General features: G+C 40.4%; 1 protein-coding gene across 7 annotated transcripts in view; it reads right to left on the minus strand.

Annotated features, from left to right (window-relative positions):
- The window catches only part of TMEM241 (transmembrane protein 241), a 90739-nt gene that overhangs the window by 32338 nt on the left and 30742 nt on the right, over positions 1-27659 (minus strand). For 4 of the 7 annotated variants that reach the window (XM_052788489.1, XM_052788494.1, XM_052788493.1 and 1 more), the window contains exon 13: positions 26802-26895. In XM_052788489.1, coding sequence (XP_052644449.1) covers positions 26802-26895 — 94 coding nt within the window. Of the gene's footprint in view, positions 1-604; positions 1291-4695; positions 4761-6448; positions 6523-26801; positions 26896-27659 lie in introns of those variants that run through there. The other 3 variants (XM_052788492.1, XM_052788490.1, XR_008235394.1) reach the window with 2 other exon arrangements.

Raw genomic sequence — 27659 nt, forward strand, 5'->3', positions numbered from 1 at the left:
GACTGTAGCCTTCTAAAAGCCATGTGTCTTGCCGAGACTAGTCACCTAGTTTCCATCTATAGAGAGATAAGCACTTCCAGAGGGTCTTTCAGTCATATTAACACAGCAATCTATTCAAGAATAATCTCTGTGAGGGCACCTTCTATTGAAGGAAACTTTCCATGAAGGAAACTTTGTCAAATTAAGGGACTACAATTTAGATATCTAATGTCATGTGAGACAAGTCCCTCTCCTCATCGAAGATTTGTTATCAAGCTCCTTTTGCCATGTAGACCTTCCCCACAATATTATCAGCTCATCACTTAATATTACTTTCACATAGATTGCTTTCCCAGGCACTAATATATCAAGACTAACTTCTAACAGCCATTAAGCAACTAGAAATGAAATTATTTTAAGAAGTCTTGAGATGAATTGCCTTACACTCTTTATGACTTTCATTCAAGGTTCATAATCTTTGTTGCTTCTTGCAATAATTTAAGAGAAAAACCACTGCTGGGAACAGTACATGTCCCTCCAACCCCTCCAGTTGATAAAAATTTGCAGAGTTCAAGAGAAATCTTGGAGAAAGGGAGAGGAAAAAAAATACACAAAGAGCAATCACTACAGGTACTGAGATTTATTGCTGATTTCCCCATTCTGCAAAGCTGTCAAACCACCGCAGTTCCAGAAGGGGATTATCTCCAGAAGCCCCATGGCCTCAGTCACCATGCCAGTTCAGATGACGTGACTAGAGACCTGTGTGCAGCAGCTTGCTGCTTACAGAACAGTTGGAGACAAAATCCATCCTTCCTGATCCTGAATTCATGGCAGGATCTGGGCTCTGACATTGTTTGGTACAACCTGCTGTCAGCTTCCAACAAAAAAACTGGGGGCATCCAGTTGGGAATGCTGCTTTTCCTGAGTTCAGTTCCCTGTGCAAGAAGCTGCTACTGAGAGGTTCTCACACAGAGCCATCAGCATGAGACAGTGCAGTTTTTTCCTTTACCACATCAATCAGAAATAGTTTGTCTTATGCTTTGAGACAAAGGCTCCTAGCCATCCTGCCAACTATGCTGCTTTCTTAACAGCACTACTAATAGCATAGTTTTCTTTCTTAATAAAAAAACAATAGGTCTCTTTCCTCATGTTTGGTTGCACTTCTTCATTCCTGCTGCCGCATTTTATTCATGATAGGGTCTCTAGGCTGCAAGTCAGCTCTTTTCCAGCTGGTGAGATCTGGTTCCTCTTTATGTGCCTGTCCTTTCAGCGTAAACAAGCAAAGCTTCTCCAACTCCACTGATCACAAGGCTGTAAACAAAGTATATCACAAATTTAGCATCAAGCAAATCCCTCTACTTGATACAATGCCAAACAGCACAACATTAAGAGAAAGGTATTATTTTGTCTGAACACATTTCAACCTAGAGACAGTAACCCAGGTGATTTTTTTCATTCGTCTTGCTAAGAAAAGGCTGAAACCAGAAATGTCTTATTTAACTGATCTCATCAGAAACTACCCTTCCTATATTTTAGGGCTGGTGGTATTCATTTGAAAATACACAGACAAAAACCAAGATAGAGAAGGTTGCACCTAGTTACAAGAATAGTTGTGCACCCATACACTAGCAAGAATAGGAAAGGAAGGCAAGAGAGTTTGAACCTCATTAAGTTAATGATCCCCCCTTGCAATTTCTGTTTGTGTTCTGTCCTGAAAACTTGTCACTTGACAAAGTCAGGAGGAGATGTAAAGCCTACATTTTGGGGACTGAGGAAATCAGGAAAAATAATTTTGCTCTGGGGAGATCCCACTGGCATAGTGAGGCCAGTAGAAATCCCCATGTTTGCTTCTCTTCGTGAGTAACCTGGTGAAAGAACCTGCCCCAGCCAAAACAGCACGTGTCCCCAAGCACTTCCTTCCTGTGCTGCTCACAGCGCAGTGGTGGCACTAAAGCTTCTCTCCAAGACTCAGGCTAGAAGCAGGGCTCCAAATCAGGATGAATGGTTTTACAAACAAAACCATTCACTGAAATAAGCTATCAACCCATTCAATCCATGCAATAGTTAATAATCCCCAAATCTCCTCTGCTGTTTATCGTAGCTGACAGTAATATGGTAGGATACCGACTCTTCTCCCCTTTTGTAACACTGCAAAGCTAAGTGTACTGACCTTTCCTCTTAGCCTCATGGCTTAGTTAGCTTATGAAACAGAAAAGCTCCTTAATGAACTTTATAAACAAAACAAACTTCTGTTAAGTTCACTTGTAAGAGGGCTTTTTTTTTTCTTGGGAAAAAAAAGGCATGTAAAGCTGAAGGCTCTCTGGTCTTTAATAGCATTACATTCGCTTAAATCTTAGCTTTGGTGAGCTGTTTTAAAAATCACATAATTGCCCTTGTTCCCGAGAGGAACAAACATTGTATAACAACAGTACACTATCTTAAAATTACACAGTAAAAAGCCCTGGAAAGTAGGTGCTACAGACAGGCTGCAGACAGTCCACTGTGGAGACAGAATACTTCTGGGTGTGGAATTACCAACAAGGAGCAAGCTTTTCAAAAAGATCTAAAACATGTAAGTCTGTTCGTATGTAATCACTAACAACCCCTGAGCACTTTTCTCCGGAGAGGGTTAACCCCCGTGTCCTGCCTGGATTTCAGCTCCAGTTATACCCTCTGTATTAATTCCTTTGGAAGCTAAGGTTGGATAATGTATTCTTTATCCTAAAGAAAAAAACCTCGCTGTATATAGGAAGACCTAAAACCAACAGAACCTTAGAAATTACTCAATTTTTTTTTTTCATTTCTATAGATGTGTTGTTTTCTACAACGTTTTTAACAGAGACCTTAAAAAAGAAACCTATCTCTGATGTATCATTCTAAAAATTAGACTGGCAATTCTGTACAAAAGATAGTAAACTGCACAGCCCTGTTCTGTAAAAATGTGCCTGCATCTAAATTGTTCTTTAATATCTTATGTCCTCCACCAGAGAAGAAGAATCCCTTTCTGAAGGGTTTGAAATCTCAGGCATCCATGTGCCCATGCAGTCCAGATTACTAGGCCAACAGAAACCATCATTATAACTTCAAGATGAAGCAGAGAAAAAAAACATGGCTAAATGCCAACCCTTGATTTACCTTCAATTTACCATCTGGCAAATCCTCCAGCTTCTGTTTATTGTGGGGTGACAGCTAACTGCATTTGCCCATCACTCAGAAATTAACATATGATATTGTCCATGACAACACTGGAGCAACACTAAAAAACTCAGTGATTAATGATCACGAGTGCTTTGCAGCTGCTATAATCTAACTAACTACTTCCAGAGCTTTTCTTATAAGCCAAGGCACTGCTGATGCACAAGCAATAACAGAACTCAAATAAATAAATAAATAAATAAATAAAATATCTTTTTAAATTATGACAAAGCATAACAGTGGCCCAAGGGCTAAAGCAAAGTTTCTTTTAAAGATACAGATGTATTCATCATTTATATTACTTTCAGTGCATATAGGGCATGTAGCACGTGTGCAACTATACAGGTCCATGTGCTTACATTAACAAAGGTACACATGATTTTTTAGTATACGTGTCAGAGAATACATACATATTATAAAAGCCTAGCTCTAGCATGCACATGATAGACCTGCACAAACACATGTAAAACATGATGAAGGCAGCAAGTTAATGCCCTAGACTAGGAGTGTTGTAGGTGCACTGATATTAGTTTAGCCTCTTACACACATAGGCCACATAAATATATTCCTAGAGCTAAAAAAAATACATGACTCATTTTAGTATTTGAGATTACATGCGCCTAACATACATATGGAGATGCATATTCACACATATGCATATGGGGCTAGTTTAAACTGAGATTCTCCTTCCTGTAACTTCTTTATCACACCTGGAAAAAGAATATGCTAATTCCATTCAGTGCAGAGCTGAATCTTTAGGATGGCAATCAAACCGTAAAGGGAAAAAAATGAAGTTTAAAGCTTTTCAAAAGTAAGCAGATTTTTATTTCCAATAACAAATCTGTCCTCAGAGATACATGCCTAACCCCATATTTGGTTGTTATTTGCATGGCAGAAGCATTTAGGAGCATCAGCCATGGGCTGGGATCTCCTCTCACTGGGTGCTATACAAACACAGACCAAGAACATTGTCTCTGACCAAAGGAGTTTGCACCCCAATCCTACCTAAAAAATTCAGGTTAGGTGATTCATAATGTGCGGTCACACATTACAAAGTCCAGATACAGCTTTGGGAAAAGTTTATTATCATTATTTTTCTACTATTTTCATTTTATGCATTCACAGTACACAGTGTTAGGGAAATACACTCTACTGGTTAAAAAGATGCTGTCACCAAACCATGACTCCTGTGTTTTATTTCCAATTCCGCCACTAATTTATAGTGTGACTTTGAATGGGTCATTTATTTGCCTATTGCATCCATTTGTCTAGCTGTAAAACATGCTGAGTGAATTGTGGTGAGGCTTAATGTCCAAAATGTCCATGTTCTCCCACAGAGGCAGAAGAAACACTCTTCTATTTGTATTACTGTACTGCATCCATCATTGCACACCTGGTTCTTCTTACATGCAAAATATTACTGGCACTAATAGAACTTGACATTTAAAAAGTATTTCCATATGAAGCACTGTGTGGAAATTCACTTTTACTGTTAATAAAAAAGCTCACGTAGGCACTTACCAAGAAATTGTTAGTACATTGGCAGTCATGACAAAGAAGAATGGTGATAAGCTAGCAGTGATAACCTGTTAAATTGAAAGGAAAAAAACCAACACTTTGTGAACTTGTGGTATCACAAATGAAAACTGAAATACTTTTGCTGAAATTAAATTTCTGCATGTGCAGTCGCATTTTTTTTTCTTTTCTTTTTTTCTCTGTTTTCTTAACCATTACATGCAGTACCTAAAATAGATACTCAATGGACAGGAGAAACCCAATGACTTTATGCTAAGCAGCGAGACATTGCTAAACATGATGTTTCCACTCCTGCCCAACCCTCCTCCTGATGGAAGTACAGAGACTAGTACAGGCACCTCCTTTCCCCTCTGGCCAGTGGGAGGCAGGCCAGAAACAGCACAAAAATACCCAACAGATAGGGACACAAGAGCTGTGCAGCCAGCTTAGGGCAAGGAACCTGACTGTGGGGTATTGCTGGGAAAGCACATGCAAAACACACTACTCATTAGGCTGGGAAACCAATGGAGAAAATAGTACGATGGTCACACATCGCAGTTCAATTTTGACTCCTACAGAACCCAGGACACAGCCCAGGCAGGGCAGGGAACCAGAGCAGAGGGTCCCTTATCACACATCCCAGATGGCCTGGCCTGCTGGGCTTGAAAAGCCTTATATTTCTGAGGAGAATGAGAGCTTGAAATGTATTTGTGGGTGTAGAAAAGCCAAAAAAAAAAAAAGGCTTATGGGGTAAAGAAAAACAGCGCAACTTCAGTAGGTTTGTATTACAAATCTCTCATTACACCAAGGTGTCCTGGCCAGAGAAGCTAGGGGCAAATTACTTTACATTTTCATAGTACTGATCCCAGAAACAGCTAGATCCTGACATACAATGGTTTGTAACAGATCCCTGCCTCCACAGCTACGGAGCTACCACATCTGCAGCCTGTGCGCAGTTTCGGACAGTTTGTTGCCAGATGGATAATGTAAAATGGAAAGAGTGCAGAGAACAGTGACAGAGTCATTAGATGAAGGGATTGATTTTCAGTCAACAGTGTAGGAAAAGCAATGCCTGTGGGAAAGGAAGACTTGGTAGTGATTTACAAATACTTGGGAAACACATGCACTGAGGAATGAAAGGAACTATTTAGGATAATACAAAATTGCCCAAGGAAAAAGACGAAATTAAGAAATAAAATATTTAAACAATTATCAGCTAACATTTCCTAATCGTTGTTTGTCTAGTTGACTCCCAGGGGAGACAGCAGAAACTTCATTCCATAATCTATTACTTTTTAAAACACTACTACATGTCCAGTAGGGAAGCAAATACCATTTTAAAGTAGACTCTGTGCACCAGAGCTTGCACTAACAGTTTGTTAGTCAATACCCACTACATTTATTATGCCCGCATTTTAAAAGGAAGGGTTCTGAATCTGCTTGCAGTATAATCAGTGCAGGATCATGAGCAGCAGCGGACGAAGAAGAGATGGTTGTACATCACTCCTCCAGCCCCACTCTAAGAGTTAGCTGGAGAGGAGACAATAATCTAAAGCTAGCAGCGAGACCATGCAGTGGCAGCAAGCACCACACAGGAGCAGTGGTACTCGATGGGGACTATACAGTGAGTGCCTCCCCTGGCCTGTTTGGTGATGTTCTCTTCTTTAGGGAGATTCAGGCATGCAGTTGTTTTTTTTCTTCCTGGACATTACCATAAATCACACCCTGACTGTTCTCCATTTGCCTATAGCACACGCACCTTGCAGAGGGAATGAGGCAGGAGATTGACTTGATCCAGGAAGGATACCACAAGACTGCAGATCCACTTCATTCCTGCACAGCAATCAAATTGCTGGTATCAATACAACCACAGGCATACCTCCTGATACGAACTATTCATTCATCTGACTTAAGTACTTGCACACGGCCTACCACAGTAAAGCTGGAAGCTAACAGGACAAGTGAGCTCCCACTCCAGGGGAAAATCAAAGATATGTATCAGCTCTACCCCTACAGCCTTGTATGTAAACATACAAGCAGACATATGACTAAATAGATGCACCCGAAAGAGACTGACAGAGGAGAAGGACAAGTCACAAACTGAGAGTTATTCTTCAAAACTCAGGAAGATGATATTGCAACTGTCCACATTCAAGTCACACCTTGACCTGTCTCATAGCCATTTGCAGCCAGAGAGAGCTGATGCCTACTCGAAACAGTGAAAGTTAACCATTCGGGAGCTGAATCTTTCATGCACTTTACCTAAATACAGCTCCTAGGCTGGATATCCACCAGTTCAAATGCAGCACTCTAAAATACATCCACATCTTGTTCTAGCAGGCTGCATTCTCCCCTTACACACCTTGCAGCAGCTGCACTGACCTACAAGGAACTATTTCTCATTTTCATCAGTGTGGATGACTGTGAATTAACCGCACTGAGCTTATCTTAGGCTAATGCTAATTTATTACATAAAAATATACAATATTCATTACCAAGCATGTAAACAGGAACTAAAGAAGGATGGCAGCTGTGGTATCTACAGAGCATTCTTTTCTTTAAGCTGTTCTCCTGAAAGAAACTGAAATGCTGTATTTGAGAAGTGACACAAGTTAAAGTTGTGTCACCCACTCCCTTGTAGAGTCTTGTTTATTAGAAACTTGAAAAGAGGCCAACAGCAGAGAAACAGGCATTTAAGAACCCTCCGAAAACAGGCCTTATCAAAAACAATACACCATTCTACTGCAATCATCCCAAACCTCTGCAAAAATGCAGGCTGTAGCCTTTTGGACTATTACCGCAGAACACTGTTGTATTTTTGAAAAATTATGTAAGAGTCTCTCAGTGCCAAAGAGAAACAAAATGTGGGTTGGAAGAGCACATGAAGTAAGCACGTGTAAGAAAAAAAAACAAACCAAAACAAAAGGAAAAGAAAACACATTGCTAAAATGTCCACCTTTGATTGTTTATCTAAGAGAGGAATACATTTAAAAATGAAAAACAAGTTTTCAGGGAAGCTAACCATATCATTTGTTGCAAGGGAAGAATCTAAAATCTAGGGACATAGTTCAGAAGGTAATTTTCCTTTAAGTACACTTCAGCATTTTCCTAAGTGTTTTAAGTGCACGTTTAGTTTTTAAACTAAAACAACACCTACATTGATGTTCTGAATGTCCTTTAAAAAAACCAAAACCACAACATGCTAAGTGCAGTAATCTCTCTTTCTTCACTTTAAAGGTCACAGTTGTCCTCCTAGGCATTCAGGTGCCCTAGGAAAAGGCATGAGCTTGCAAGACAAAAGAAAGCAAGTTAAAGGGCAAACTAAGTTAATGATTTCCAAATATATTTTGGTGGTGAATCTTTAAAACTAGAAGGTGGAAAGGAAAATTTTAATTAGCTATAACCAGCATATTTTGAACAAAGGTCCCCAAGATTTTGACATACAGTAACTAATTCTACCAAATGATACAGACTGGATGGTTGAACCCCAACAATTTTAGAAACATGAATAGCTCAGTGGACTCTGCCTACTTACTTGCTTAAAGGAACTGTGACCAGGCAGTACTGCAAAAGCTATTTTTAAAAACATTCATATCGTGAACATTTCTACAAAATTCTGACACAGCTTTCAGTGATTAGGAAGAAAATCTGAGTGTAGCATCATTTAACAAAACATTTCCACGTGAGCTGAAATCATTTCAAACCCTTCCTTGCACCAAAAAAAAAAAAAAGGAAAAAAGATTGTTTCTTAAAATAAATCACTCTAAATTTAATGTGTCACTCCATTGTACTGTGAAAACAAGACCCATTTAAAGGAACACTTTATTAACACCTATTTGCCTTGATCTCAACTATTTCTATAGTTCCTATCACTGAGTTATTTACAAGCAATTTTATAAATAAACAAAAATCTTGGCACTTCAGACTGTGTTCGTTATCTCCATCAAAACCAGTTCTAGCTCTTTACAATATGTATTAGCATTGAAGGAAGTAAGCATATCCTTGTGATGGATACTTACCTGGGACAAGGTCTGTGCATAAGAGGAGAGTGGGCTGATCTCCTCCACTGCTGGAGGACACAACTTGCAGAAATTCATCAGCCCAGCCCAACTTACCTTAGATGAAACAGCTTCTATGGTAATGCAGATAGCCTGCTTGAGCTAGGACTGCAGATCCCACCAGGAAGGAGAAGAAAGAAGATTACAGCAGCATCACCTCAAGCACAGGGAGAATGCTGCAGGACTGCCAGAACAAAGACTGGGCCTGAATAGTTAGATAACGAAACAGAACAGATGGGACTTCTTTACATAAATACTGTAGTACAGGGAGTGAACAAGAACCAGGAGAGGAAACAGAGCAACCCAGCCCTGTGGCTGGATTATGCCACAGAGAAGGGTCTTAAAACAGCAGCCCTTTTACAAGTTTGTACCAGAAGTGGGGTTGGACCCATCTAGAAAGAGTGGGACAGCAGAGAAATACAGACTCATTCATCACCTTACAACCTGGTCCCGAAAGAGGGAAACAAAGCTTGCAAGATCCCTGCTCCAGTTTCTGAATAGGAGCAACATATTTCAAGGAGATGGTGATAGGAAAGACCTGCTCATTGTAAACACCGAAACAGAAACAGGTGAGGCTGAAATCGTTGTACCTAATGACCACTGACATGTGAAAGCTCTAGGGTTTAGGGTTTGTGCATCAGAGAAATCATGACCATCAAAGATAACTCATCAGAAGTTGATAAGGCATGAACTATGGTGAAGCTTTAAGGAAGGATCATGAGGAATCACTTAGGCGGAAAAAAGTCTGTGTTTCCTCGGTGGTGAAATGCTTGTCTGAAAGGCTGAGATTGGGGTGGGTACTGCTACACCACAGCCTGGCAAAGCAGAGAGATGTGGGGCTCCACAGTATTAACCCACAGTCTGAGGTTTCAAACTTCTTCTTGGTTAGAAGAGATTCCCAGATTCTGTTCCCCATAAAAAAGGGTGAAAACTTCAGGTATTCCCATCATTCTGGGAACCAAAGACAGGCCTGGATGCTATACAACATCCCGCACACCGCTTACATCGTCATTTACATGTAACAAGCCACTCTGAAAGACAACACAGTGCCCAACTTCAGGATCCAAGAAGAAGGGAATCAACTCCACAGGTCCGGAGTTTGCTCCTTATCAGGCTGAATTACCAGCAACAACAAAAATGACAGCATTGTTGAAGTGCTGGGTAAGAGACTAAGATTCATAAAGCAGAAATATCTCAATGTGTGGAAGAACTTGTTGCATGGTAGGGACAAATCCAGCACAGAAAATCACCCTTGCACAGGCAAAAAGGAAGCGTAGGAAAGAATGTGCTCTCACGCACCTGCATTTGTAAATTTGCTTTAGTGATTCATGAGTGGAGGGAGGCACTACTACCACTAGCTTTAAAGAATTCCCAAGGAACTTTGATAAGACAGACCACTACACAACTCATGACATGAATGATCCCCTCCTTTCTCCTAATCACATTATGGTCAGGCAAGAAAAAATGTTCAGAAGAGAAAGCAAAATCTATTTCATAAAAGTCGTTTTTAAAAAAATAGAAAAAAATCAGAAATTCATTTAGAATTAGAAATTACTTTAGTTTTATAGATAGCGAAATAAAAAATAAAGACTGTTTGGAGAATTCTTTGCTGAAGGACCTTAAGAACAAGCAAGATCCCTGCTGAGCCAGCTTTCGTTAGATCTATATCTTGACCACATAACATCAGAAAATTCTGGTAAGTCTGACATGCAGCTTGAAGACAGGAGGTGACATCCTAAGGGTTCCCAGTCCTTGACAAAGCACAAACTTGGATCCTGGGAGATACAGAAATGCAGGACTCTGCATTCTTTGCTGCCTTGCCTTCTCCACCGATTAGCTGTGGTTATCCCATAGTCTCTACGGTGTCAATTCTCGATCAGTTCAAACCAGCCAGCACTGGCTAGATAAATGCGTCATTCTTGACCAAGCTAGCATTTATCCCTTCCACCCCTGACTTCACAGTTACTTTAGAGACAGATCTTCAAGCTGCAGAAGCTGGCTGTAGATTTTGAGTATCTAGCATTTTCTGAGGTGTTCAGGAACATGTTTATATAGCCAAGAACACGGATGAGGACATTTTCAAAATTTAGATTCTGATTTAATCTTCCTATCTGGAATGGAAAGATATGAGGGATTTAGTCCAGACATGACCATGATTTGTTAGTATTACAACTATACTTGTACATACCATATAAAAAGCGCGTTTCCTCTGATTTAGTTTTAAACTGCTAGAAAGTTAAATGTCATAGTTCTTGCTGTAAGTGAACACAGAATACTTTACAAAAAGTTTTCCTTAGTTTGTGTACACAGAGCCAATCCTTGTAACCTTACTTCCCCAAACTGCCAAAACCTCTGTCCTTAGAAAAACGCATATTTTTTTCCAAAGACAGTGTTTTGAAATGGCTCATCAAGTTCACTCACTGTTCAAAATAAATCATTCTATTTATCATCAGGTCATCTTCTCTAAACATCAGAAAAAAGCTTCTGATGTACATAACCTTTGTTTTCATTCTACTGGTGGAATTAAAGCAATGTCAAGCTTTTTATAGACATAATATTTGTTTTGTCCCTCTTCTGCATGTTTTAACCAGCTGCTAAGATAATCATCAAAAATCGCCAGGGAAATGGATCACTATTAGTGCCACTGAAAACAGCTACATCAAGACAATCCAGTACTACCAAAAAGGCAAAAATTACAGCAGGCAAACATCAGCAACACCACATACTCTTCTGTTTCTTGAGGGAGAGTCACTGAAATAATTTCCCAGATTTCAGAGTTACATCTCTTTTGTATATATGTCTACTTGAGACTAAGCATATGTACATGTGTGCACACAAAATTTTATGTCAGGTATAGAGATCTAGCAAAAATGAAACAAAAATCCTCAGAATAGGAAAAAAGGAATAGTTAATCTTTTAATGCCATCGTCTGCATTCATTAATTCACATGAATTTTCTAAGCTATTAACACCATTCCTCCTTGTTTACATACCTTTTTCATCTCAGCTAGACTACAAGCCATTTCTATCTAGCTCTCCTCTGCTTTGCTACATCCAAATTTAAGGCAACCAAACATTGCCAGATGGGTATCTTCTCCGCACCTTAACAAGAATACTTTGATTCAGAGAGATCCAGCAGCTACAGAAACAGATGAACAAGGCATTGACTGGGGCAGCCAAATACATGGAAGAACAAGGGACCTGGATCTCCCCTGTCTAAACCCTGACTAAAGTGGTCCAGTGTGCACTGACAAGCCTTTTTGAAATAACCCAGACTTTAGAGGAGATCTTTGTAGAGCAGGTCCTGACTGTGAAGTTTCACAAACTGCAGAAAGTCAGCAATGAACAATGAGAGGCACCAATGACCACCAGTAAGCTCACCAGCTGTGGAAGGCTGGTAGTCACTGAAAACCTGCCATAAGTTGGCAGCAAAAATCCCTGCTAAAGATGACAAACATGGTACATGTCCTCCCTCACAAGAAAGATACAATGGGACTAGAACTAAAGTCAGACACAACCTGATTGCTTGTAAATAGGGCAGGGAAAAATTAAATACAAAGAAAACATGGAGGAAAAAAAAATATACTGTTTTTCTCCCATGGTCATCAATCAAAATAAAGCACCGTTAACAGCTGCAGATACTGTGCACAGGAGATCTCCATCCTGCACAGTATCTAAATGAATCCTGCACACAGAAACAGACCAAAACCAACTAGTATTAACTGTTTAATTTCAGGTGAGCTTTGGGGATGATCTACCATGGAAATAAAAACCTCCCTGAAAGCTTTCAAGCATATTGCCTATTGCAATGAGAAGGCTTTCCGTGCAATCTGGATCATTTCTAGAAGCTTGAAGGCTCCTTGCAAACCACCTTTAAAGTGCCAAAGCCAATATCTTGTTAAAAGAGATACAGCAAATGCGGGCAAAATTTCTCTGACCAACTCTCCTGTAAAGCCTCCTTCCCCTAGATATTGATTCGGTTGTATTAATCAACACATTGAAATGACCTGTGAGAGTTTTCAACTTTGTTCTGAGGGTCTGTTGTTACCAATCAAAAGGCAAGACAAAATATGCTGCTTAACCTAACAACTTCAGGTGATAATGCAGCCCCCTGAAGGAGCACTACTAATAAAGCCACCGACAAGGAAGGATTTTAAGCAGAGACACAGCTTTTTGCAAGGATAAGTAATGAAGCTTTAGCCTTGAGCCACCAAAATAATGGTTTTTCCCAGAGGAAACAGCAATGCCATGATCCTGCCTGAAAAGCTGAGCAGCCCGAACAAGGGAAAGAAACAATGCAAAGTGAAATACATTGGGGAAAGGGGGAAAGTAAAACAGGTTTTGCTCTCAATTCTGCTCATTAGTTTAAAGGTAACTTGAGCATGTCTGCTGCATTACCCTCACAGCCTGACCAAAGTGCAGACATGCCCTAAGGGTTTTCATTCCCTGACGGACTTAAGCGGAGACTGTCAGTCTATGAAATCAGTAGACAGTGCAATAAGTTTGTGCATTACAGCATACATAGGTGCACATTGCTCATAGGTGGACTCTGCTCAGCTCTCCTGAAGGAAGAAAACCCTTTAACCCTCCCAACACACAGGTTGTTACTTAAAGGATAGCCTGGTGATGCTGGCACCATGGCAACAGTGGCACCATGGCAACGGTGACAGAGTCAGCAACTTCGTGATCCACACAGCTTTGATCCAGCCACACGGAAGTTTTACCAGCTGCTGTAAATTTCTTCGAGATCTTTTATTTCATATTTGCCTAAATGCCTGCACAGACCTCCAGCTTCCCTAAAGCACATTTTTCTCAAAGGAGGTTTTGGTCACTCTCTTCTGCCCTTTCCTTATATTTTATTCCTCTTTATTTTTTTGAGCATTATTAAAACAATGGTAAATTCCAGGGGTTCTTTAAGAACACAATAGTTCTGTGTATTGTGACTCAAAAGCAGCCAGTGTTTAAACACACCTTAGCAGTCAAATGCCTAATGATAATGATAAAACTTAGTTCTAGTGTAAATGAATCTATCCGGTTTTCATAGCAATTAACTCCTGACCCAGCTTAAAATCATCTACATGCTGCATTTAAAACATATGAAAAAAAGAGGGAGAAGGTAGATCAAATGACAAACACAGTGAGCAACCTGTCCTCTAAAATGTTTTCAGAACAGAAGCAGTATAAATGCTGGACTCTAGCAAAATCATCAGATACTTTAAGGTGGGGTTTTTTTACCTTACCAATACCCCAAACAATAATCTGTGTATGGCAGAGGAATATTTTTATATATCAGCTTTTCAACTGCTGTAAGAAAGTAGATTTCTTAATTATCCCTAGTATGGATTTAGAGGGCAGATAATCCTCTGCAATTCTATGCCTAGATACTCGTATGCAGTTCCAGTATTTAGAGAATTAGGTATCCATCCTCTACTTTCTATCGCATTTATGAAGATTTTTCTCAGGACTGTTTTTTGTACGTACTTTTCTTTTCCAGGATGTGATGATCAATACAACCAAGATGCTGATCCTGCAAGTGCAAGACTGAAGCAATAGGTGGTTGTATCAGCTTCCTCAAAGTCATTCAGCATCCTGTCTTAGCAGATTAATACATTGTCAAGATTAATGTATAATCCTTTCAGATTAATATGCTACAGTAACTATTTTTTAACCCTGAGCATCATGTGAATGCCAAAAGAACTCATGAATAGTTGTCTAACTTCATCATTCTTTTATTCCTCATGAGACAAAGGTGGCCAAGCTATTGTTCTTGCACCATATGCATCTCATTAGCAGTTTGGCTGTGGGAGAGCATGAGCCATTAGGGGATACTGAAGCTGTGGTTACTAGGTCATTCTGGAACCCAGCTGTGTGCCCAGCCCCATCCTATAATGCAGAAAGGGCTCAAAAAAGCCCATCTGTCTCTTGCCTCTGAATCACTTCTAGAGAATCCTCTGCCTTCACCTCTTTAAGGTACGTGGCACCTGTCTTACACCTCTCAGCCATACAAAGATTTAATGTATAGCTAACTGACAGCCCTTCTGATTCGTGGCAATACCTTAATTTCCTTGGTTCTGCACTCTTTCTTTTTTTTAACCTTACAAGAACCACCACAGAGAAAGATACAGCAATTATTTTATGTTGCAGAGTGTAATTAATAGAATTTGTGTAAGAAAATACTCCTCTTACGAGAAACAGGACATTATCGTCATGTTTACAATGATCAGACATGAACAAGACAAGACTCTTTTCAGAAAGGCCTATATCTATCAATGTATAAACATGTATCTATATATGCATTCATATATAAACACATACTATATATAGCATAGAAATATATAAACATACGTCACTGATGAGATAGGGCTGAACTATTACAAGCACGTGGTAACTCATTTTGCTTTCCTACAGAAAGTAAAAGATATCCTGAGACTTTTAAAGAAAACCAAAACTCTTTGCCCCTTGTAAAATACTAGATTGGGTTGAAATTATGGTAGCAATTTCTTTTTGAACATCAAGTAGCCACTCCACCCTACCTTCACTTAAACACAAACAGCAGACTTTGTCATAATACAGAGAAAGCCAAAACAAGAAGCATTTGCCCTCCACTACTGGAGATAATGGCCAAAACATACATTTCCCCTTCCTATGACTAATGAGATAGCTGGTGAAGTGCCACCTATCTTCAGCCTATAAAGTGTAGAGTGGTTATAGTACAGAACTAAATTTTAACAGTACCTCAGTTCATATTTAAATATTTCTCTTAAATGTGACCACTGAAAACGTAATCCAGATACTGTTATTACTCTCAGTGTTCCAGTTCTGTATTAAGGAGACAAAGGGAAAACCCTGCACAATTCATGTACATTCTCCCAGAAGTGTGCTTTGCTGACATGGAAACACTATCAATCATGATTCAAACAGGTGTGCATACATGCCCCAGACTAATAGCATCTGTTCAGGTCAGTTCTGCAAACGAGAGGCACAATCCATGGAGCTGAAGCTTTGTCAAGCAAGGACAACAAAAGTCATTTAACGAGGGATACAAGAAGGCTTCTTTAGGCCAAATAACTTTGATTTTATTCAACTTTGCCAAGAAGTGCTTTGTCCATTCTTGCTGTTACAAGATTGACTGCTGATGAACGTGTATTTGACCAAAAGCTGAAATATATTTGTATTTCCAGGTTATACCAAACTTAAGACCCAACACCTCCTGTTTCCTGTAAATGCTTCATGCATTACAATGCTTAATTGTACTTTTCCTCTGTCGTTTCAGCCTATCAAGGAGTCTCTTATCCTTTTATGCTGCCCCATTATTGCAAAGGCCTTAAACTGCTCCTGCCATTTAGTCTCTCCCCTGAAACCTCTGAGCTCAGAAGTTGACAGGGCAATGTGATTCATCATCTTGTTCTTATTTTATTAATTATTAAATATTTGTGTAATGGAGTAAGCATTGCAACAGCAACAACAACAGTGAAGTGTTCTACCTGTTAGGATCATGGACACCAACTGGAGTGGACCAAGGGTTTGTTTAATCAAGTATTGGTTGATGGCAGAGAATTCAGGAGAATTTATGATCCTCCCCTAATGCAGCAAGTCTGCAGTCAATGTGCACATCAGAGAAAAGGAGGGATTTGCACCTTGACCTTAGTTGATACAAAACTTACATCCCATGGCATGCAGTTTGTTAATCTTTCCACTTCTGTCCTAGAAAGATTTCCATATAATGTCTGATTCTGCTGAAATTACTAGCGACCCAGTCACTAAAACCTTTTCAGCAGATCTGAACCTGTAAAAAGTATACCTCTCTTTACTTTTACTCAGTCAATTGTCTTAGTATTATCTTCTGGTTGATGCCCTGAATTTTTACTGGTCAGTAATATGGTAAACTGTGTTAAAGAATTCTTTTTTCTATCTGATTTGAAAAGTATTGCTTTTCAGTTTTGGGGAGTAGCCAGCTGTTCTAACAATCTGCTGCTGTAAAATACCGCAATAAAATACACTTCATCTTATGTTAAGCTCAGCAAGAGCTAGCCTTTTGGCATTCCAAGTTGTTCTTCACCTCATCTAACCCTTATGAGATCATGAAATAGAGATTACCATAAAGACACAGAAAAGGCTGATAACCCAGATAAGACAACCATGCTTTTCATTGTCACACTTAAGCGGCGAATTTAACAGGCAAACTGACAGTTTGCTATGTGTATCTGGCACAAAAGGAGTTGGAGACCAAGCTCAGCATCTGCCTATGTCTATCTTCCTCCCAAGTTCTAGATGCCAGTGGGTGGGCCAGTAGCCAGATCAGGCAGGAACTGTTACTATAACTGCCTTGCAGTATCAGGACCTCTGACTAAATGCGGGAGAGGAGGCAATTCCAAACTCCTCACAGGTGGACCATGACCTCCCACAGCAGTGGCTCAGTGGTGGCTCAGCTGGCATCCAGGAGGAAAAAAAAAAAAGCTGGTTCCAGCAGGCAGAGTGTAAAGTTCCTGGCAGTTGGGGTCCATGAAGAAAAGGAAAATTGACTTGAGTTTCCTGGAGGCAGATACATTGGCACTTGATGTGCACCACTTCATAATTCTTACCAAAGTCCAAATTAACCAGGCTGATACTTTCAACCCCTATCAGTTTGTTCTCCCTCAAAGTGCAAAAGAACATAGTTCAAGGGACCACAAGCAACTATGGCGACTAAGTTGCCACACATAGTGGAGACTAAGGCAAGAAAATGGGGCCAAAGGCAGATATGTTACAGGCTACATCAACGTGTTTCCATGCATCACAAGAACTGAAGGTCTTTTCAAAAGTCAGCTGGACACTCAGTCTGAAGCCATGTGCTTAGGTGTTGCCCTATACCAGATAACACCTTCACACTCTAGACCAGAAGACTGACAGCAGAAAATATCCCCTGAGCAAACTGGGAAGCCAACAGTGAACTTTTCCACATAGACATCAGGTAGGTGAACACCCACCCAGCTGTGCACTCTGAAGCCACCTCCACAACTGGCTCAAATGACCCAGATGGGAACTGGCCCGTTGTGCCAGGACTGATCATATCTGGAGTACCTTGCTGTAGAGGGGGGTGCTGGGTAGGATGCTGCACACATTCTCAGCGACTGTTCTTTCCATGCTAGATTGCCCAAAGGCCTTGGGCTGAACACTGCAGATTGAGGCCATTGTCAGTTCAAGACCTGTGTTTTTTGAGTGCATCTTCAAACCTCTTCTTGCCCCTAGTATCACTGCTATAAGAGAACAGATCCTACGCATGCTGCTTTACTTATACACAGAAAGCACAAATATTGCTGCAAGGGTTCAAGGATATTGTCAGAACCAATGAGGATGCCTAGCTTAAGGGGAATATTTTAGTGAAAAGCAATATAATGCATTTTTCCATTGTTAAAATCTATAGAAACACCTGAAGTTCTTATGTTTCTTGTCAACATTATCAGATGTAAAACATTTTTCTGTCATGACTAATTCAGAACTCTGTGGAGGATATCACTAATATCAAAAATAGCACAGGAAACTTTGGGATGTGTAATCAAGTATTTTTTAAAAACCTGTTAGCAAAAATAGCAAGTTTCCATCAACCTCTCTCCCGCATGACATTTACAGTTTTGGTATTTCTGTGCATGTATAAAGTCCATTTCCTATTGTATTTCCCATCTCACAACTCCTTTGGGAAAAACTAATTCATAAACAAACAATTCCCAGACCAGATAACTAAATCTCCCTGCTGACCCCTTTCCGTACAACCCAACAATAATAACAGAGACAGAGTCTCTGCACTGCCATTCTCTGGTGTGTTTATGCTGTTTTAGTAATGATGTAATGGAAAGAAATCAACATGCTATTATTATTATTATGCTAAGGACTACAAGGAAGAATTGGTATTCTTTAAGGTTTTATTTTTCCATTCAAGAACAAAAGTCTTTCTAGGGCTTTCCAACCATTCACTGTTATAAAAGGTCAAAATATTCCAGCAGAAACCTTAAAAAACATGACACTCAAAAAAATGTTTTTTAAAACATTAACACAGCTAATCCATTTTGAGCAATGCCTTTTATAAGCAATGTCACAAGGTTACACACTTAGCCCTATGGGCCTCAGCAGTCCCTGCATGTCCCATGCATGGGAAGACAGTGCCAGAAGTGACTATAGTTCACTATAGTCTTTGGCCTCCCATTCCCTCAGAAAGGGTGAGGAAGCCTCTGCAAGAAGAGGCTGAACTCTGCCCTCTTCCTCTCCATGCTAGCCGTGGATAGAGTGAGAACAGCTCACAGTCATCTCCTGAGATTGTTTGAAGCCTATGTGATTTCCCTGAGCACCACATATATCAGGGACAGGACATAAACCATTCAGTCTGCCTCCCCCAGAGCCCTGTGGGGCTGACTTTTGTTGAAAGTCAAAATCTAATCCTTGAACAGGTGTACAGAGTGGGATTGAGAAATGAAGGCACTTGAGATTTTGCAAAAATTGGTTCTGAGTTGTGGACAGAGAGGAAGAGAAAGACAGGGACACCTGTTTCAGACAGCAGCAGCTCACTAACATGAGAAGCTTCTGAAGAAAGCAACCTGGAGTGTGACACCAAGTGCCTATCAGAGAGGTCAATGATCAGGATCAAGATTTGTGAGGCAGTCTGGAGACATTTCACCCATGAATGTTTTTAAGAATCAAAAAGGCAGCTAGCAATCCAAATCCTGAGAGAACAGGGAACCAGCAACGGAGAAGAATGTGGCTATTTTTGCTCATTTTTGGAAGCCTAGCCTTAGCTAGCTTTGAAACCTTCTACATTAGTATGTTATATAGTGCACAGTTCTCCCATGTAATTTTGGCATTTACATCAGTACATTAGCAACGGAAACAATTTCCAAACCAGTTCTCGTTCTTTTGTCTTCTCTTTGTCACACTTATGATTCATCTCCCAGTCTCAGCTCTCCGTGTGCAAGTAACTCCAAGAGACCAAATAAAAACATGGGAATCATGGACTAGGAATCTATTATGCAGAGGAACCAGTGAACCTGCATCCTCTGCAATTCAAAATTCTGTTAGATTTGACAAAATCTACTTTTAAATTGTCATTTCTACTGTCAAGTATATAGAGACAATTTGTCAAGGGTAGGGGTGAAAAAGTACCTTCCAAAGACATACTCCAAGCTAGTGGTTCTGCAGTTAGCTTTACGTTCAAGAGAATTACAATACCAAATGTACATGATGCACTTCAAATGGAAATTCTGATGGATAAAAGGAAACAAACTAATTCAGAGCATCTCTTAGGGCTCAATCTATCAACTAATGTCTGCTGAGACTGGATTTATTATATCGAGTGCAGATGAAACTTGTGCTGCGATACTACCCCCAAGTTGCAACACATAACTTTATGTACTTCTTTGTGTGACCATGACATGCCCAAATGCTGTGTAGCAGCCATTTTCAATGGACACACAACTGCAGCCCTATACAACACCTCTTAATGTACATACTAAAATTTTCCATTACCTGGAGATTCAAAATCTCCAACAAGTCTCAGCTATTCTTACAAGACAGCTTCCTTAAATTGCATTAGTGCCCCAGGGAGCCTGTGCCACTTGGCTTAGTGGTCATGTAGCACACAAAGGAGTTGTTATGGAGACTGATGTCTTCCCAACAATTATATGGTGTAATTAGTGTTGGATGCTACAACGTAACTATCAAGCTGTCTCCATGGAAACCACCCAAAACCCTATACTTTTAAGATTTCAGCAACTGATCTTTTTTATAGACCCTTAAGATGCAGTTAAGAGCACAGTGACTGCCTTATCTGCTCGTCAAGCTCAGCTGGGAAACACATTTTCTTTTCCAAGGTATTTGCATAGTCCCCATGATGACTCACAGGAATCAAATATATGTGTCAAGAATAAATGTCCATATTTCATTCAGTGAGGACCAACCTCAAATCAATAAGGATTTTTACCATTTTTAATTATCTTTATGCATATGTGTGTGCATATCCACATGCATAAGAGTATACAAGGTGCATAGATGGAAGAAGCTCACTCCTACTCTTATGAGCCCCTTCTTGGCATACTTGAAAGCTTTAGGGACATGGAAACTCCCTCTCTCAGATTAGAGACGCACTTCAAACCACACTGGTGCCACAGAGAGCACCTACCAGCAGAGTCCAGCCAGGCCTAGCACACAATTCTCCCTCTCTTCCAGAGCTTTGGCTTGTGGCCGCACAGTTTTTCCAGACTGGGTGAGCAGAGATCTTGAGACAGCCTTGCACGCAGTGCAGGATCTTTGCCGAATAAAAATGCACTGTGTTCATGGAACTCCAGTGGGAGTTTATGACATTTTTGCATAAAGCTTTATGAGGTCCAAGCCAAGAAAGCAATGTGATTTTCAGCCAAGAATCTCACTGTCACTTTTGCCTGAGCACAGCAGCATGCAAAGACACTACTTCAGTCTACAACATAACCAAGTGGGCAAGTGCAAGATAACCAAACACATTCTTGTTCTGGTTATGATATCTGTATAAAATTTTTAAACATATCTTTTAATCCAGAATCCTCTCCCATTAGGGCAGAGGTGAACAAAGAGCCATTTGCTTCAGAAGGTACCAATGGCAGGACTCTCTTAGAGTGGCACTTATTTCTTCAAGTAAACGGCCCTCAGCAGAAGTAAGGAACTAACATTCTGGACCAGAATATTTTATAGCACTTGCATGCTAAGCAGCAGTGAGAGAGGAATTAAGATATATACAAATATGAGTGCATGCTTTAGCAGAGGCTTTAAGACTGCAAAAATGTGGAAAAGCATGAATTTGTTTTATTTCTCTTGGTTGGTTTGCCCCTGGAATTAAAGCAGATAAAATTCTCATGTGAGCTGCTATGTGTGAAGAGAGATGCAGTGAGCATAACCAGGCTACGAGCCTCAGGCGGCTTGCAGTTGTGGCCTCTCCATTTCATGAGAAGCAGGAAAATGAGAATTTCTGCTTTAATAAAAAACATCAGTACTTTTCCAGTCTTTAAGAGGGATATCATCCATTTTTTGCATTGACATGAAGATGAATCTAGTCTATCCATTTTCTTCAAGACACCATGGGGACCAAAGAAGCAGATACACACACACAAAATGTAACATCAAAGACCACAGAAGGCATTCTGAATAGCTGTTATATATTTTGGGGGAAGACTGTAACTGCTGGCGTATAAGTACAGTGGGCTACAGTTAGGTACACAGGACCCACAGATAAGATACTCTTTCAGACACTCCTGCAAAATTACTTTTGCAATGTCTGGCAGTCAGCATTAAACATAGGGTGACCTGGGGCAAACACTTCTAAAGTTAACAACCAAAGAGCCAAAGCAGCTGTCAGGGGATGCTTTTATGTACTGGGGAGCCTCCAACACTGTTCAGATACACTAAAGATTACATAATGGTGCATGGGATGGCCACACAGAAAAGAGTTGCATACTCCTGATCAGATTAATCCAAATTTTCTTCCAAGCAATACATAAGAAAACCAGTATAAAACTCAATGCAACTTGATTTCAGTTATCCACCTTCATTTCTTCAGATGAGGGAGGAAGAAAGAGAGAATCCAAAGTCCACTGACCTTCCCATTTATTATTCCTCTTTATAACAAGCTGTCTCAATAGGTTCCTATTGGAAACAAGCTGAATTCCCTACTACAAGTTTATTGGGATAACACTAAACATGATACGGGAATATGAATTCATAAGTAACCAGTATCTTGCTGAAGAAAAGCTCTGAATTACCATTTTTCCCTTCTATTAATGATTTAAGTTATTTCTGCTACTTAACTTTTAGAGACCCTAACAGGTTTCATCACCAGATATAGATTGGCAGCCTTAATCTAAACAAACTCAGTGACAGCACTGTTAGAGCTCATTAGTGTTCTCACCAGATGCTTCTGTCTGTATATATAAGCATCTCCAGTTTTTTTTTCCAGTACATGACCCATGATACCAGCATAGCTTTCAAATTAAGACAAGAAATCTCAGTACAGCTTCAAATTCTTGCTCTTCTGGGGATTAAATCTGTGCAAGGCTATGACAAAGCATTCCATATTTCTTGGGCTTCTTAAAAGCATTTTTTTGTTGTTTTACAGATCACTTTAGTGATTTTTTTGGCATTTCTCACGAATCTATATAGCTATGACTAACACACGCTATTTGCTTTCACAGCAAAAGTGCAGAGAGCATTTGTCGCTATAAATATCACACAGGACTATACACACAGATGAAACCTGTGCTTCGTCTGTCTCTGCACAAAGCAATGCTTTGACACGAAAGCTGTCAGAAATCATTACAGGGAAGAATTTAGAAACCTCATACATTGATTAAGTTGCTGCAGCCAAAGTATCATAAAAACAAGTTACGACCCAGCTCCGGTTTTTAAATGAATGAAAAATTAGAGGGCAGGGAGGCCAAATACGTGGGCTTCACAAAGAATGTCTCCTTGAATCTGCAAAGCAGGCCCGATCAGATCTCATGGTTAGTTTATTGGTCTATCGGCACTTAACAAGAAATGAAGTGGTGGCAACGATCTCAGCCCCAGCTCATCAGTCACATAGGTACAAAGCATCCAGATGGAAAACAGATTTTCTGATTCTCTGCACCTCCCTAGAGACCTGCACTGCTGTCTGAGGACTACAGCATTCTCCTTTCTTGGCTCATTTGCAAGATAAACATATTCTGGCCTCAAATGCTGCTCCCTTCCAACTGCTGGTGAAAACTCCAGTCAGTCTGAGAGATTAAGGGGATGATCTAGGGCACTACTCAATCCAAGAAAAATGCCTATGTGGGAACGTAAAGCTGTCGTTGTGAGCAGAGGGCGTTTTTTCCACTGGATCTCATTCTGCAAGTCCAGATTCAAATACTTGCTATCTTTATTCTTTATCCACATTAACTTCCTTCCTTTTTTTTTTTTTTTTTAAAAGGGAGTCACACACCTGGATTTAAACATTTTTACAGTACTAGTTAAATACTGTTTTTCTGCACTTATGATGACTTAAGATGTGATTGAGACAGCCCTCATACCCAGGCAACGTTGGGCTGGATCAGTATGTAGTTTTAACACTTCCAACCACCTGCAGGAAGCAGCGTTAGTGATCAGATAGATAGGACTTTTCTTAACAACCCCATCTGTAAATTTATAGTTCCTTATAGTTACAAGATACCTTGTGAGAATCTTGAAGGAGCTGGTAGATCAGCCCCTACCCTTGCAGGCAAGCTCCACTTCAGCTCTTGCTCTCTGCCTATCTGTGTCTGCAGTCTCTTTTGATCCTTCTTCTAAAACTGACATACAGTGTTCCCAAATTTTTCAAGCATTCACTGACTTCTAACCCAAAATCAGCTGCATTTCAGCATTTGGAGCAGCTGTCCTTCCATGCTCCTCATGCTGCCTCAGATGGTAATGACTGAGCCCTAAAATCATTCTTATAGCAAGCTTTAAAACACTAGTGAAAGACATTAGGGAAACTGCAAGTTTTGATAAAATTATTAGTGCTACAGTCAGATATCATGTCCTTAGTACTTCTTCCCCTCTTTGAACTCAATTTAAGACATATAATTTGAGCACTGGTTAGAAGCTACAACAGGAAGAGGACTAATTTAGTCTGTTACAAAACCCTTCCTAAGCAAGATAATTAAACCATGCACATTAACAAACACAGATTTTTAAAGCTGAAGAACAGATTAAATTATCGCAGTGACACAGGGACAAATTTTTAGTTGCTATAAAGGCATGTAATTTCATTGACAACAGTGGCTAGAACAAACTTTGTCTAACTTATGTCTAGAGTTGGCCAAAACCCCACAAATCTAGAAACCCTTGAACTTTGGGAAAGCTTTGATCCAGTCCAGACTTTGTGGCTCTGATCCACTTCAGCTGGGAAGGACCCAAATCTGCTTAAAATATATTTCACAACACATCTTTGTCTGCATTTTTTTTCAGATAGGTCATAAATACCACATGTAGAACCACTTCTCCTCATTCACAACACCTATTAGCAAAGCCAGCTATTCCCATCTCCAACCCAGAATGTTTAAAAAAAAAAAAAAAGCAGGATTTTAGATCAGTTGACTTGCTACCAAGGAGCAAGAAGAAAGCTAAGGTACTAAAATACGCACAGTCAGAATGTTTGGAAGAAATTCAGACTAGTGAGAAACTCTATGTGACTTCTACAGTGTGGAACAGCTTGCAAAGCACAAAACGAGACATATTACTCCCTTCTTGTTATCCCCAGAAAAACCAAAGACTCATTTGACTACAGTTTCTAAACAAGTGTATTATGCAAGTCTTTTTTTTTTTTTGGTAAGGTGACAGCTTCATTCACTGTAGTAGGAAAGCTGTGATCACAAACCACATAGGAAGGTTGTGGTTTTCAGATGACCTAGCTGGGACTGATGAAACTAAGTAAAATCTAACCAGAGAAAAGGAGTCTGACAAGCTCTTCTGACTGCATTTACCACTGATAATTTAACAAATAAGCTGTTAATAACTTAAATCAAGTACAGCCAGACCCTAGATCCACAGATCGTATGATAATTCCAGCAGGAATGGACCTTAGGAGGTCAGACCAGGTCGCTCAGGGCTTTGTCCAGTTGGGTCTTGAAAACCTTCAAAGACAGACTGCACAGCCTCCCTGGGCAACCTGTGCCCCTGCCTGACTTGTCCTCTGGGTGAAAAATGTTTCCTTATACCCAATCTGAACTTCTCTTGTTTCAACTTACACTTGTTGTCTTACACATCCCCCACCATGCACCACTGTCAATAGCCTGGATCTGTCTTCTTGATAATTTCTCCATAGCTACTGGGTGGCTGCTGTTTGTTAGGTGCTCCCAAAGCTGTCTCTCTTCGAGGCTGAACAAGCCTGGTCCAGCAGCCGTTCCTCACAAGGCAAGTGCTCCAGCCCCTGACTTTCTTGGCAGCCCTCTGCCAAACTCGCTCCCGTTTATCAATGTCTTCCCTGTATTGAGGTGCCTAAACCGAGGTTCCCTGGTCTAACAAGTGCTGAGTAAAGGGTGCGATCGCTTCCATGAATTTACTGCCTGTGCTACTGTTAGTACAACCCAGGATGCTTTTGGCCTTCTTAGCTGCCAGGGCACACTGCTGGGTCATGTTCAGCTTGCTCTCTACCAAAATCCCCAGGTCCTTTTCCACAGCTCTGCTTCCCAGCTGTCCAGTCCCCAGCCTCTATTATTGTCAGGGGCTCTTCCTTCCCATGTGCAGGGCTTCACATCTGTCCTTGTTGAATTTTCCAAGATTTCTGTTGGCCAATTCCTCCAGCCTGTCCAGGTCCCTCTGGAACACAACACTGCCCTTCAGCGTTATTGACTGGTCCTCCCGGTTTGGCATCCTTTGCAAATGTGAGTACACTCCATCACCTCTGAGTCTTCAACAAAGGTGTTGAACAGGATGGGTCCCAAGACAGACCCCTGTGCTACTCCAGTTGTCACAAGCCTTCAGTTAGAGCAGGAATCGTTAGCCTCTACCTTCTGAGCCTGATCATCCAACCATTTTTTTACCCATCTAACTGTCTGCCCATCCAGACTGTAACAGTCTAATTTGGATATAAGAACATGGTGGGAGATACTGTCAAAAGCCTTGTTAATGTCAAGGCAAATGACATTCACTGCTCTCCCCTGCAACAGTAACAGTGGGAGTTCTGGTACTGAACTTCAGGGAATTATTTTTAACTCTTGGCTCAGGGAAGACAACGGCTGGTGCACACACTCTCAGAAGGAGTATTCTTCTCCAAAACACCTTAAAGTATAGATTTGTATTACTGGGATTCAGTAGGCCAAATCCTTAGCTGCAATAATCAGCCCAGTTCCATTAAACTCAGTCTATATACAGTATTTCATCTCAGCTAACAATCCTGGCTTATTATGCACCTGATATTTGTTGCCTCAACTCTACGTGCAGGTTGCACAGACAGGCCCTAGGAGCGTCAAATAGGAATAGCAAGGGAAACTAGAGAGATGCAGAAATTCCTCAGTTCTCCTGGGAGAAGCACAGATCCACTGTGTTCCTGTGACAGTCTTTCTCTTACCTTTGCAAGGAAACTCCATGCTGCATATTGCCCTGAGGTTGTGCTGCTTTTTAGCTTCACTGTGTGCAACATCAGAAAGAATCCCAACAGTCCACTGCAAGGAATGGGGAAAGCTTGTTAATAAAAAGTCTCTTAATTTCAACTAAGCAACCTCTTACAGGCATCTTGGTTTTCCTAATGCAAAACTGCAGTGTTAATCCCATTTGGAGAAAGAAAGCTGGTGGACAAAGAGCTTACGTTATGTCCAGTACATCTCGGGTTTTGTTCAGTCAGTGACTACAGTCTGAGTAAAGTTAAGTCTGGCGCTCTTATGGCTGGTCTCTAATGCACTTGCATAATCAGAAAAGTAGACATTATTGGAAACATGAGGTGAAATATTAACTTCAGGCATTCAAATGGCTCTGAATAAAGGCAATGCTAATTTCAACAGGAGCCACATGTGTTTGGCAACCAACTCACTTCAACCTCCACTGAGCCTTGAACTGAAAAAATAACCACTGGAAAGTTTCTGCCTGAAGCTTTCAAGCTGTTTAAACTTCATGAAGCCTAAATTCCAGTTAGGAAGTGAAATACATCTCTACTGTATAACAAATAGACAGATGACTCAGTAGTGCTGGGAACAGAATACTCCAAAGCTCTCTGCTGACGATTAAGGGAATTTTGATTCTTAAGTCATATAGGACAGTAGTCCCCAACATTCCTGTAGCCAAGACTACTCTTAAGGAAACTCTGTTCCACATCTAGCTGGACCTCACAGAGCTTACAAGCTTTGGCTCTGGATTTTGTTTCACTTGTGACATACTTACAACCTACTGGTTGTGAACCAGTGAAATAGTGTAAACCAGCAAGCAGGGAATA

The sequence above is a fragment of the Harpia harpyja genome, chromosome 5 (assembly GCF_026419915.1).
Source record: "Harpia harpyja isolate bHarHar1 chromosome 5, bHarHar1 primary haplotype, whole genome shotgun sequence".
In the NCBI taxonomy this organism is placed as follows: Eukaryota; Metazoa; Chordata; class Aves; order Accipitriformes; family Accipitridae; genus Harpia; species Harpia harpyja.